The sequence below is a fragment of the Capra hircus genome, chromosome 25 (genome assembly GCF_001704415.2).
Source record: "Capra hircus breed San Clemente chromosome 25, ASM170441v1, whole genome shotgun sequence".
NCBI lineage: Eukaryota > Metazoa > Chordata > Mammalia > Artiodactyla > Bovidae > Capra > Capra hircus.
In genome coordinates this window covers 39,512,247-39,526,478 of record NC_030832.1, presented here as the reverse complement: position 1 = coordinate 39,526,478, position 14,232 = coordinate 39,512,247, and the positions used below count along the sequence as shown (strand labels likewise).

The window sequence follows — 14,232 nt, the reverse complement described above, 5'->3', positions numbered from 1 at the left end:
CAAAAGCGAATACGCAGCAAAGTGAGTCTTATGAATGTTTTGACTTCTGAATGGATGTAAAAGTTATGTTGACACTATATCAGGTACTATTATGTGTATAATGGCATTGTATCTAAAAAAGTTATATACAGACTTAACTAAAAAATACTGTATTGCCAAAGAATGTAACCGTCACCTGAGCCTTCAGCGAGTCACAATCCTTGTGTGATAGTAATATCAAAGATCACTGATCACAGATCACCATAACAAATATAATAATAAAAGTCTGAAATATGGCAAAAATTACTAAGATATGCCACAGAGACAAAGTGAGCAAATGCTGTTGGAAAAATAGCAACAGACGCGCTCAATGCAGGGCTGACAGAAGCCTTCCATTTGTAAAAAAAAAAAAAAAATTGCAGTATCTGTGAAGTGTAATAAAATGAGGTATGACTGTGTAAAAATAAAAACTTTCTGTACAGTTGAGGGGAAGCAAAAATAAATGTTTTATTCATATTGGCATTTCAGTTTAATGCAAGCGTATTTTTACCTTTCCCTATTTTGGGTACATATCTATCTCCTTTTAAAATAACTACTGCAAACAACAGCAGAGATGGTATTTAAGTTTTATTAAGGAAGGCAGAGTAGGAAGAGTTAAGCAATATTTGCTTTTCGTTACCTTTCGTGTCTTCCTGGAAACACACAAACACACATCCCTAACTGGAAATCTAGCTTCTCAAACACAGTGTTTAATGTGCTAAGATGTCAAGTAAAGAAGTGTATGGATTTGAGACGCCTATGATGAACAGACTCACTATGCTATGTACTATGGGAAGCTGACAAAAACTGGAAGCTGACAAAAACATTAAGACAAAGAGAGTTAAATCCTGAAAACCTCGCTGTTGTAACGCCAGCTCCGCCCAGCGCTCAGCGGGGGATGGCTCACAGGGATGGCCTTTGGGATCCACTCTGGGCTGTGCGCAGTGGCAGGGAGGCCCCACTTTGGGTTCTCAGCACCACCACTTTCCCTCGATGGACACTTCCTTGGATGACTCTGGGACCAATGGGAGCCTAGGGCCAGACAAAGCATCCTTCCCGTCACACCTGCACACCGCTGCAGCCTGAGCTCTTCAGTGGTTCAGCCGGAGCCCCCGGGCTCTGAGGGAAGTGACACCTCAGGAGAAGCAGGGGCAGCTGAGCGCTGAGGAGGAGCTCCCACCCACCTCCCTCCTGTGCACTTGCATCACGCAGCGCGGACTTCCACGCCAGCAGAGGAGCCCTCAGCTGGCGATTTAAAAATCCTTGTTATCCAGACATTTGGTTCTTCTCAACATTACTCCCTGAATAAAGGTCGTCCCTGAGAGTGGGAACAAGAGGATCAGGCTTCATTCACATCTAGATAAATGTAAAGGCCTGTGCTCAGCACAGGAGTCAGATGACTGGCTGGGCCTCCAATTATAGTGTGGCCAATAAGTGCCAACCGTCCACTGTCACAGCTGGAACTGCCCTGGCACTGACAGCTGGTCCAGGTTCATTTACATTCTCTCCACGCAGCCACTGAGCTACTGCAGGCGGCTGCAGATGCCTGTTTTTTAGCAACAAACTGGTTCACTGCAGATGTGAATTTTGGTGAAATTTTACTGCTGTCGAGTCAGTTAACACTGAACGCTACCAAGGACAGGATGGGGCCTGGAAAGCACGGAAAGAGATGAGCAGAGAAGCTGGCAGGTGAGAAAGCTACATAAAACCAAGGATAAGCGACACTGGGAAAAGGTGAGGGGTTACACTATCACATTCTCATTCTTGGGCTCCACTAAAAGACACCAAGCAAGGAGGTCTTCACGGTTATTCTGATTAAAGTCTCACCACCCAGCCGTCTCCCTAACAGCACAGGTTTCATGAGTATTCCTAAACCTCTACCTTGTGGCCCCGGCTACCTTCCCGGAAAGCTCTACTTACACCTCTGAGTTTATGGAGCAAAGTCATGATTCTAGACAGGCAGAAAGAGGCCCGACAGAGAAATTTCTGACCCTAAAAAATATTCCAGAAGCATCACTTTCAAATCTCTTAATTTAATACCCCACAGTCCCAACTCAAACACATCCAATCCACTCCTAAAAGCAGCATGTTAAAAACAAACTGATGAATTCTTTATCTGAGAATACACAAGACGCTGAGGGCCTTGACAAAGGCATTCCATCACATCAATGAAACAAAGACTCTCTCCACATTTCATCAAAGATACAGTGTCTTATTCTTCCGGGATTTCAGGGGAATGATTCCAGGCATTCAGGCCCTCCTCCAGATAATGCATTCATATAAACGCCTCATCTCAGAGTGACAAGCTCCTGGAATTTTAACTGGAGTTCAGATTACTGGCAGTGGCACTGCAATAGGGGAGCAGATGCCCTGAGTCTCAAAAGGGCCAAACTGGCTTGTGGCTCATTTCTTGAAGAGGAGCAATCCTCAAGGATGAATGGTTGGTTCAGCCATCTAGCTGAAGATAAAGTACGTCATCAGAACAGGTACAAGTGAAAAAGGTAACGGCATGTGCCCTAACAACAATGACATCTCTGTTGTTAACTTCTGAATGAGCAGAGTGGTCTGCTTTGGTACTGAACCTAAAGGAATGCTGTCAGCTCTTACAAGGCTGTTCCGCTGACACACACACTTTTGAAAAGCCCAAGAGAAAACCTCTCCTCATGGAGCGTTAGTGCCACCTTGTGGCCAATCTCTCCACGGCTCCTGGAGGAGGAAACGGCACCCCACTGCAGTATTCTCGCCTGGGAAATCCACGGACAGAGGGGCCTGGCGGGCTGCACTCCATGAGGTCACGAAGAACAGGACACAACTGAGCACGCACACATGCACAGAACTATTTCACTTTTAAGTTCTCTCTTCTTTTCAAGGGACAGGTGGCAAGTTCCTGGTAGGTATTAACTGTTAACTGGCTGTCACTGCCTCAGGTCCCTTGAGAGTGCTGTCCCTTCACTCTTCACACTGGGCCAACATGGATCTAGACCGTGAACGCTCCTGTGCCCAGGTGAGGATCAAGGCCTGAAGTACCCTGCAACGGGTAGACTGGGCGATGCAGTCTCTTCACTGCAAAGCACTACTGAGGGATATCCAAAGTTGAGAACCACTGGAGATTACTTTCAACTTAGACAGCAAGACTCTTAAGGTCATACTTTCCCTAAACTCACCCATAAATTGCCTCCAGTGACCTAACTCCTACAGGGCCTCACTCCGGCCCCCTCGAGTTCCCACATTCCCTTCTGTTCTCCCCCAGGACTCCCTCCCTTCAATGTTTCTTACTCCTGACTCCAAAACCCTCCTACAGCCTAGATCTCCCCTGTGTTCCTGATCGTAGTCACTTTCCAAATAAATACTAAGCACCTGATGTGTGCCAGGCCCTGGGAAAAAGACACTTACTGAATACTTCCACTCTCAAAACTCAACATGTCCAAAACAGAGTTGATCGCCTCTCCTGGAACCTTTTTCTAATCTATTTCCAATTATGAATAGTTCATCATCCACTCAGAGGTTCAAACCAGAACAATGAGTCCTCCAGGTTTTCCCCACCCCCACAGTCACACCATCTCTTTCTAATCCTATCTCCCGACTGTCTCTCCTCTTCTCCGCTCCCACTGTTAGCTCTGGTTCTCATGATCTGTACCAGTCTGAATGTGATAGGTTTGCTGCTGGAACAAACTCAAAATCCAATAGCTCAAAACAAACTTATTTCTACATGTCTATCTTGGCAGAAGGAAAAGACAGTGAAAGATATGCTCTCTTTCCTTTTGAAATCGGGGTAAGAACAACATAACATGGATTCTACCTTATTAAAGGTAGATCGAAAGACTGAAGGCAGGACGAGGGGACGACAGAGGATCAGATGGTTGGATGGTTATCACCAACTCGATGGACAGGAGTTTGAGCAAGCTCCAGGAGATGGTGAAGGACAGGGAAGCCTGGTGTGCTGCAGTCCATGGGGTTGCAAAGAGGTAGCCAGAACTAAGTGATTGGACAACTGCTTCACTAACACATTTTAAGCATACAGTTCAGTGTGTTAACTACACGGGTACCGCTGTGTGGCACATCTCTAGAACTTATTCTGCATTTTGTGTGACTCAAGTTCAGGGAATCCATGCCCCCTGCGCTAGCAGGCAGATTCCTGATCACTGGACTGCCAGGGTTGTCCTACAGTGGTCTTTCACAGGGAAAAATCTTCACCAATGAATCAGGCAATAGATTATGGAGGGCTCTCAACCTTCTCTGGATGCACCTTCTCTAGACTTATGCGTGTACAGTTCCAGTTTGGAGAGGTCTTCTGTTTCCGGGAGTTTGCAATCTCTTGCTCCCTCTGGTGTCTGTCTGCAGTACTGCAGGTTCTCTGGAGCTGCTGTCAGACGCCCAGCTCTTTTTCCTTCTCAGAAACCTTTATGTGAGCTTCCCAGGTGGCGCGGTGGGTGGGCAGGAGATGCAGGTTCAATCCCTAGGTCAGGAACATCCCCTGGAAGAGGGCATGGCAACCCTCTCCAGCATTCTTGCCTGGAGAATCCCATGGACAGAGGAGACTGGCGGGCTATGGTCCACTGGGTCACAGAGAGTCCACATGACTGAAGCGACTGGGCAAGCAGCCCTTGGGTATCTAGAGTATGGTGGGTCTCATCAGTGCTCCGAGTTGGGCAAGAGAGAAACCAGCCCCATAAAGAGCTCTCCACTCTCCCAAAGCTGGAACACTGGAAATATATGTCCCACTTTTCGTTTCCCCTCGAGGCAAAAGCCACAGAGATGTAATGTGGCCTCTGTCCGCGACACTACGCGTCCTTGGAAACAGCAGCAAGCCTGTCAGCTCTCTTTTGTTCCCAGAGGCCTCCAGGCATCTAGAGTATGCAGGGCCCTGTCAGGGCTGAATCAAGTGAGACAGAAACCAGTCCCCTGGGCAGTAACCCAAAAAATTGGAACACTGGATGTACGTTCCAACTCTTCCCTTCTCCAAGCAGAAGCTGGGAACTGGGTTTTTCTCCTGCTCTCTCTACACTAAGCCAAGGAAAGTGGCAAACGTGCTTGAGCGTTTGCTAGTCCAAACCACTGCCTTTGTCCTTGGTGATCTGAAACCTGGTGCTCCCTCCTGGCCATGCTGAGCCTCAGGAAAGATACAAGCCAGCCCCTTGGGGAAGTTCTCTGAGAAGTCTGAGTGTCAGATGCATGTCCCAGTCTAAGGGGCTGTGAGGAGTTGGGCGTTTCCTCCAGGTGTGCCGCGTGTGCTGGACATGCATGTGAAGGACTCTGGGGGGGGGGGTGAGTTCCCATTTATTTCCCTACCAGCTGACTGCACTGTCTGGAGTACAGGAGCCGTGTAACTGGTTTCGAGATTTCTCACAAGGGTCTGGTCCATGTATTGTTAAATCAGTGTTTCTTGGAGGGAGGAGAGTTTGGGGCTACCTATTCCACCACCTTGCTGACATCACTTCTAAGCGTATGTTTTCCCATGCTTCCTGCAAGTGACCTCTCATCCACCCTCACACTGCGTTGGCCCACAGAAACTACATAGCCCTCTCCAAGTTCGGCAGAGCGTGTATGTTCCTCTCACAAAGAGGAAGCAGAATACTTGGTTTTTCTGCCTAGGGTCTTAAGAGCCTGAAGGAGGCTTTTGCTGACATCCCAGGTTGGATGATCTCAGGTACTCACGGGGCACTGTTTCAGACTCCCACGTACCCTGACACCTTCCTGTAACTGTCTTTAGCCTTCCAAATCATACACAAGCACTTTTACTGGTAGAGTCTAATTTGGCATCAGACCAGGAAATGTAATTTCTAGCTCAAGCTTAGCAATTCATGGAGACTTCCCAAGGTGGGCAGGCGACAGCGATGTGCAGCTCTCACCTAGATCACTCAACAGCCAGACCAACCTCTGCTGTTTCAGCTCCAGCCCCACCTCAGGATGGTGCTGAAGGCCTGCATACACGGCCCTGGCCCCTCCCAGCTCATGAGCCTGAGCCTTTCCCGTCACACTCCCAGCACCAGTCGCGTCCAGGAGGGGACTGCTCCCTGGACCCGGAACATTCCTCATCTTCACTTTCATGTCACTCCCAGCCTGTTCTTCCTGTGGCTACTGGCTCCTTGCTCTCTGTTTCCTAGTTCAGGCCCCACCTTCCCAGGCATTCTAGTGGTGGATGCACTGGAACCACGCAGGACAGTCAGCTAACTCTGCTTTCTTAGTTCCAAGATGCCAGAGATGACAGCCTGGGATGGGAACAAATTACTAAATGGATACATCAACTGTAAGAAAATATCCAGATTTTACACAGAAATATTAATGTTGAAAACAAAATGAGAAGTTAAGTCTGTCAGTCTAGCTTCTCCTTCCCTTTCCAATATCCACTTTCATTTCTTCACTTTCCAAAAGGGTGGGGGGTGGGGGAGATTTTAACATTCAACTCTGCTCATTCTATTTTAGGAAAATGGCTGAAAATATACTTGTCTAGCTAGATGCCGATACGATATTCCTTAAAAACTTTTAAGTGGCTTATATAAACGGCTGACAAATTTCAAGACAGTCTCAGCTCACGAAGTAGGAGTCAAAGAAGAAAGACTTTCAGCAGCAAGGTGACTGGGCAGCTTTGGTCTCACCCTACACGACCAGTCCGTATGGGAACAGCTGAGGAAGTCGGCTACCAGATGTGATAGAGATGCCACCGTGGCGCCCAGTTCTGTTAATCAAAGAAATACCCTGTGGACTTTGAAGGTGGCAGGATATGTGTGAATGCACATGTGCAAAGAAGTATTTGAGCACGACAGGATGGGGAGACAGCGAGCAAGAAAAATACTGGCACCGTGGAAAAACACAGACTCCTTCACATTCTACACTACAGTATCTGCCCTTCAGGAAGATGGCATAAACCAGGGATCCAGGGCTATGTGATTAAACACCATTTCTGAAACAAAGTCAACCACCTCACAAGGTACCAAATTCATCTGCTTTCATGCAAAGGAGAGCACTCCAATCCTTCTCAGGGGTCAGCATGCAGAGGACCAGCAAGGACTGTGCCACTAAGGCAGTTCATAATACCAAACTCAACTTTGAGTCTAGAAAAGGCATTTGCCTCCCTACCTTTCGACAGCGAGGATTCGGACAACTGAACCTCTTCACGTCACTGTCCAACAGAGCAGGAAAGCTGCAGGAGGGGCACCTAGAATCAGAACCGCAGAAGGAAGGTTATTCAGAACACTGAAGTCTGACTGTTCATTCTAGGACAGAGTTTTCAGCTGGAGAGCCACACCTCCCTTTACTTCTTACTCTTCATTAAAACACAGACTGAGGCGCTCTGTGCTGGCTCTCACCAGGAAATGCAGGTGCCATTCTGAGTCCTGCCTCAGTGCAAACCACTCAGTAAACATACCTTTCTGAGAACTCTACATACGTCACCTCTCTTTTAACTCAATGCGCAAGGACTATAGCTAGAAGCCAGATGATTAAGAGATGCCATGGAATGGAGGTAAAAATCTCAACTGCAGATTTTTCCATTAATAAAATTATTCTCTTATTTCAAAGCAAAAAATGACAGAAAACCTGCAGCTAGGGCTCTGCCATAGAATTTCACTGTCAAAAGGAAAGGGCCCGGGCAGTCTAAGTCTTCCTAACGGGGATCGAGTTGACAGATGACATTCTCTGACTCTGAGAACTCACCTGACAAGCTCATCAGCGTAGGCTGCTGCGACTTCTTCCTCTGCTTTTCGCTCATAGTATTTATACAGGATGGTCTGGGGAAGCACCTTCTCCAGTTCACTGGCTGGGAATGAGCACGTGCAGCTGCCCTCCATGCAGCTGAGCTCTGACTAGAATGACACCGCCAGGAGAAAAAGGTGAAAAAAATTTAACCCAAGTTTTCAGAAGCACACACACAAAAATTTCAGTGGTTAAATGCATCTTTCAATGGAAAGAAAATAAACAGTGGTTCAGAACAGACTCTGAGATGGTAAAGGTCCCCTCTTCTTTGAGAAAGCACTCTCAAAATAAGAAAACCATGAAATAAAAACACAAAGTCCATCTTTGATTCCACCTGAGGACCTCTACCAGCCTAAACCGGAATATATGAAGATGGGAAGCAGTTGAGGATGGGTAAATGGCTTAGCAGATTAAAAGAGGAAAGTTACAGCTCAGGTCTGAAAAGAAGGTACTCAAGATAAGCAAGCTGACTCTCTCTCTAGTTCCTGGAAAAGGTGGAGGTGAGCAGGAGGAGGGGTGAGGACTGACACAATGCTACTGCGAACTCCAGAGAGGACAGCACAGTGTACACACGACTTTTGTGCACTGGGAAATTAAACAATCGTGTGACTCATTTTATTGTGATACATATTATACTGCAGTGGCCTGGAACTGAACTTGCAATATCTTTAAGTATGCCTATATTCTGCTAATCACATCCACTCTCTCAGTAACTGCTACTCAGCCCCTGACTAAACTACAACTGATTTTAGAATAACTGATGTCAAGTCGTTTGATTACTGGTGTGGCACTTATGAAAAGCAACTGTGATTTTCGAGTGTTTGTTAAGACAAAAACTCTGAATTCTATATTGTGTTAAGTTGGTGTAAAGAGACATTGACTTTGCACAGAGAAATATAATCTTGCATAAAATATTATTCATTTTAATACAACTGTATAAAATCTTTTAAAATTTTTGTTAAAAACATACTAATTTGCAGCCTCATATATTCAATACAGGCTGCAGGATTCTCTTTTGGTGTTTATCCTTCATTTTATTTGTGAAGAGGAGTGAAGAAGCTGGTGCTCCTATGAGCCAGGCGTGAGAGCATGAAGAATTAAACCATTCCCTGAAAAGAAATCTAGTGCGCTTAGGACTGACATAATCACACAAATGAGAGGCTATCGAGGAATCACACACATCAGCATGTCTTAGCAGAGTTCCACCTCACCCCAGAAAAGGTATTTCCATGAGGCATTTCCACTTGTCTATAAATGCGGTCTCCACAGATGCTGTATGGACACACTGCACCGTTCTTACCTTTCCAGATCCAAAGACTGCCTCTTGGGCGTATCTGATGAGACACTCTTTGCAGAATAAGTGAGCATCAGCACACTGCGTCAGCTCCTCGAATGGGAACTCCCCATAGCAGCAGCGACACTCAATCAGCTGGCCATCCTGGAGGCAGGCAGAAAGATGTCAAAGTCCCTACACTCAAGTAGAGGAGGCAGCCATGTTTCATATTCCCCCACCCCAAACACATTCCGAGGTGAAAAGCAATCCCTAGAAGCCATAAAACGATGATGAGCTGTTTTCTGCTGTAGAAATCGAGCTTAAGATGCCAGTACAAATATGACTACATATTAACAGCTAAAGACAGTACAATTTTCATGTTTTTGGGGTATTCTTTGGCATCATCCTTTGTATAAAGTTACCATATTCATGAATTTCACTGTACTGGCAGGACTATAATATCTATAATCAGACACTAACAGTCAGGAACAAGTGGCATGTGGGGTATTATCTTAAAATGTTTGAAAAGTTGCATTTTGCATCTTGTTATAAGACAAGAGTGCGATGGGGTTGTGTCTCAGTCCAAGCTTTGTCTTAAGGGACTACTGAAGCCATATAAAGCAGTGTTTCAAGTATTGTGAGTACCAGGAAACTTACCCTTCTCGTTAAGGGCAGTGATGATCCAGTCATTAGTTCATTTCTACCGTGTGAGGAAAGGCCACTATGTGAGGATGGCTGGTGTCACACAAAGCCCATCCGGTCCTGAGGCTCAGCACATCTCTCCTTTCTAACTTGGAAGTGACACGCGAATTCTCAATGTTGCACTAGTGAAGCAACTCAGTCGTGTCCGACTCTTTGTGACCCCATGGACTGTAGCCCAACAGGCTCCTCAGTCCGTGGAATTTTCCAGGCAAGAGTACTGGAGTGGGTTGCCATTTCCTTCTCCAGGGGATCTTCCCAACCCAGGGATCGAATCCAGGTCTCCCGCACTGCAGCCAGACGCTTTACTGTCTGAGCCCCCAGGAGTCTATCTAATGGATTCCAGGCAATGTTTAAGACAAACAACTCTAACAACATTATCTTCCCTCCAAGTCTAATCCAATGTGGACTGAATGGTTTAATACCTGATTTTAACTTAGTTGAACCACAAACTCGGCAGGTCAACAGCAGAGGTTAAGGGAACCAATTTGTCATCAAAATGCACAGGAAATGTGAGATGAGAAAAACAGCTAATGAAAATACCAAGAATATGTTAATTAGATGAAATTTCAATTACCTTTTGATACTGTTCTTCATTCATCTGCAGGGCAAGCAAAAAGTCTTCATGCTGAGGAACAAAAAATTCAGACACAGATGCAAATTTAGTCAAGATGTCATAAACCATTTAGCATTTACTTTCAGAAACGTAAAATAATGATCAATAGTCATCTCTTCAGTTATATAGCTTACTAGTTTAAAAAGTTAACTGATAATAAATTTAAAATGCATCAGAGTGCTGTATATAAAAAAGGAAACTTTACAAGTACTAGCATATATGGAGAAAACATTCTTAAATCTGACTCAAAATACAGAAGGAATAACAGACTGACATAAAACACTTAAGAGTATAGAACAGCATGTAAATAAACAAAAAAATTGAATGGGTAAAAACCAAGTTTGACAACATACTTTGCTGGTAAGGCTAGCGAGAAACAGGCACTCTTCTACATTTCTGGTGAGAATGCAAAAGAGTACAACCACCACGGAGGGGGACTTGGCATGATGTTAACAGTGACGTAACTATTTATACTCTAACTCATCAATTGCACTTATAGGAAATCTATTCCAAAGTTACCCTGGGGCAGAAATACGAAATGATATAGGCATACAGTTATTTATCATGGTACTATCTGTAACAGCAGAAATCTGGAAAGAAGCCTGAATGTCCAGCAAAAGGGCAACAACTGAGTCAACTCTCGTACTGCAGACAATGGCACACTAGGCAGTTTTTAAAGGAAGGAGAAAAATCTCCATGGATTGCTGTGGAGTCATCATCAGGATGCACTGTTAATCGAAAAGGCTAAGGGCAGAACAGTGTGTACCTTTTAGGTAAGAAAGAAATGTCCAAAATATATATATATATACACACACATGCTTTTACATAAAAGAAGAAAAGATAAACAAAAAACTATAAAATGGTTATGATAAGAGATCTGACCTCGCAGATATCCTAAAGAGTCTTGGGGAACTCAGGGGTCCATGGGCCAAATCTGAGTTTCTGGTCTAGAAAATACATACAGGCACACTTCATTTTATTGCACTTTGCAGACAGTGCTCTTCAAAAAAGAAAAGAAAAAAAAACACCCCACAAAAACTGAAGTTTTGTGACTTGCATCAAAGCAAGCCCACTGGTGCTGCTTCTCCAACAGCCATTTGTTTGCTTCAGGTGTCAGTGTCACTTTTGAACAATCCTCACAGTATTTAGACTTTTTCATTACTGTTACTGTCTTTGTTACGGTGGTCAGTGACCTCTGACGCTACCACTGCAACTGTTCTGGGGTGCCACGCACTGCGCCATAAGGCAGCGAGCTTGCCCAATGCACGTCATGAGCGTTCTGACTGCTCCACTGATGGGCTTTCCCCACTCCTCTCCCTAGTCCCCCAGGCCAATCAACAACCCTACAATGCTCTCCAAGCACTCAGATGGAAGCAAGAGTGGCCCATCTCTCAGCCACAATATTCTCATAAACCAAAGTCCAGATGGAAGACATGAGGAAGTTGTAGAAGAAAAGTCTGATGTCAGCAGAGGGTGGTTCATGAAGCTTAAGGAAAGACGCCATTTCCATAACATAAAAGTGCAAGACGAAGCAGTGGGTGCACGACGCTGTAGAAGTTGCAGCAAGTTATCCAGAAGATGTAGCTGAGATCATGCATGAAGGTGGCCACACTAAACAACAGATTTTCAAATGTAGATAAAACAGCTTTCTATTGGAAGAGGATGCCATCAAGGACCTTCACTGACAGAGAGAAGTCAATGCCTGGCTTCAAAGGACAGGCTGACTCTCGTTAGGAGTTAATGCACCTGATGACCTGAAGCTGAAGCCAGTGCTCCTTTTACCATTCCAAAAATCCTAGGGCCCTTAAGAATTAGGCTATCTCTATTCCGCTCGTGTTCTATAAATGGAGCAACAAAGCCTGGATGATAGCACATCTGTTTACAAGATGGCTTACTGAATAATTTAAGCTAGCTGAGAACCACTGCTGAGAAAGAGAGTCCTTTCAAAATATTACTGCTCACTGAAAGGCTCCTGGTCACCTAAGAGATCTAATGGAGAGGAAGGAGATTAATGTTTTCATGCCTGCTAACACAACATCCATTCTGCATCTCATGGATCAAGGAGTTAGTTTTTAACTTTTGAGACTTATTAAGAAATGCATTTTGTAAGGTTTATAAGCTATAGTGATTCCTATGATGAATGTGGGGCAAAGTCAACTGAAAACTTCTGGAAGGGATTCACCATTCCAAATACAATAAAAAAAAACATTTGTAATCTATGGGAAGATATGAAAACACCAACATTAACAGGAGTTTGGAAGAAGCTGATCCCAACTCTCATGGCTGACTTTAAAGAAGGAATTAATTGCATATGTGGTATAAACAGTTAAGAGACCTAGAATTAGAATCGAATAGCTGCAATCTCATTAATAAAACCTTAAAGTGTAAGGAGCTGCTTTTTACAGATGAACCAAAAAAAACAGAAGCAGTTTCTGTGGATGGAAATTACTGGTGAAGATACTATGAAGATTGCTGAAATGACAACAAAGGATTTAGAAAATCGCATAAACTTAGTTGATAAGGCAACAGCAGGATTTGAGCAACTGACTCCAATTTTGAAAGCTGCGGGTAAAATGTGATCAAACAGCATAGCATGTTACAGAGAAATCATTCATGAAACGAAGAATATCAATCAATTCGGCAAACTTCATTTTTGCCACATCTTAAGAAATTTGGACAGCTACCTCAACCTTCAGCAAGCAGCACTCTCATCAGTGAGAAGCCACCCAAACTGAGGCAAGACCATCCCCTCCCCACCAGTGAAAAGATGACGACTTGCTGAAAACACGGATGATAGTTAGCATTTGTTAGCAATAACGCATTTCTTAGTTAAGGCTTGGACATTGTTTTTTAGACATAACGCTACTGCACACTTACTAGACTACACTGTAGTGTAAACATAACTTTTCTATACACTGGGAAGCCAAAAAATTTTTATGATGAGCTTCACTACAATATTCACTTTACTGTACTGGTCTGCAACTGAACCCACAATCTCTCTGAGGTCTGTCTGTATTAAATAACCAAATTTGTATCTTCCAGCTGACTTGCACATTTGATAGTACATTTCTGGCCTGGAGAATTCAAGGGACTACACAGTCCATGGGGTTGCAGAGTCAGACACGACTGACTGACTCTGACTTTCACTTCGGGAAGAACTAAAGAGCTACACGGAATCTGTTTTTTCCTCTCCCAGTAGAGGGCGAAGAAGGTCAAACAGATGTGTTTATAAGGGCCAATTAAAATAAGGTAAATCTGATTTGTGAGACTGTGAATTTTGGTCAGTATTACTACAAAACCTAGCTTTGTTTTCCTTTTAAAAACTTCATAGCTTATTCAAATTAATCACTTAAAAGAAAAGACAAATCTTCAAAGACAGCTTTACACTGAGCCCTACCAGCAAATCAGAATCCTAGAAACACATTCCAAACACATCTTCCTACCTCTGCCATCTCTTTGATTTTCTGCTCGTAGAACTCCTGCTCCTGCTGCACAGCTGGAAGGAGGGCACGCCGGTCATAGGACCTACAATGTCGCCGCTTATTTTCCAGAAAGAACATCCTCTTCTCTATTTTTTTGTCACCTAGAAGATACATGACAATGCAGAATCATGCAGACAACTGTTCTGCTAGGGATCCAGGCAGCCATCCCAGTCTTATGTGGCCTGGTCCCCCACCTACTCCTACCAGGATGTTAAGTTACGTGACTTTCCCATAACGTTCTTTTTGGGAAAACTGGGCTCCTAACCATCCCCAACATTCCATGCACTTTCTGACATTCTTCCTCTCCATACCCATCCCTCATTATGATCCAACTGGAAGAGCTCCCCTATCCTGTCCATACAGCACTGTGTGTATACACCGCAATTCATGATGTGTTTACTACTGAGGACGGGGGTTGAGGGTTTGGGGTTATCATCCAGAGCTGCTGTACC

General features: G+C 44.5%; 1 protein-coding gene across 3 annotated transcripts in view; it reads right to left on the bottom strand.

Moving 5' to 3' along the window:
* Positions 1-14,232, bottom strand: part of RNF216 (ring finger protein 216) — a 120,984-nt gene that overhangs the window by 70,697 nt on the left and 36,055 nt on the right. For all 3 annotated transcript variants that reach the window (XM_018040716.1, XM_018040718.1, XM_018040717.1), the window contains exons 9-13: positions 13,742-13,881; positions 10,260-10,310; positions 9,011-9,148; positions 7,672-7,820; positions 7,096-7,174 (exon numbers count right to left, since the gene is read on the bottom strand). In XM_018040716.1, the coding sequence (XP_017896205.1) occupies positions 7,096-7,174; positions 7,672-7,820; positions 9,011-9,148; positions 10,260-10,310; positions 13,742-13,881 (557 nt within the window). The remainder of the gene's footprint in view (positions 1-7,095; positions 7,175-7,671; positions 7,821-9,010; positions 9,149-10,259; positions 10,311-13,741; positions 13,882-14,232) is intronic.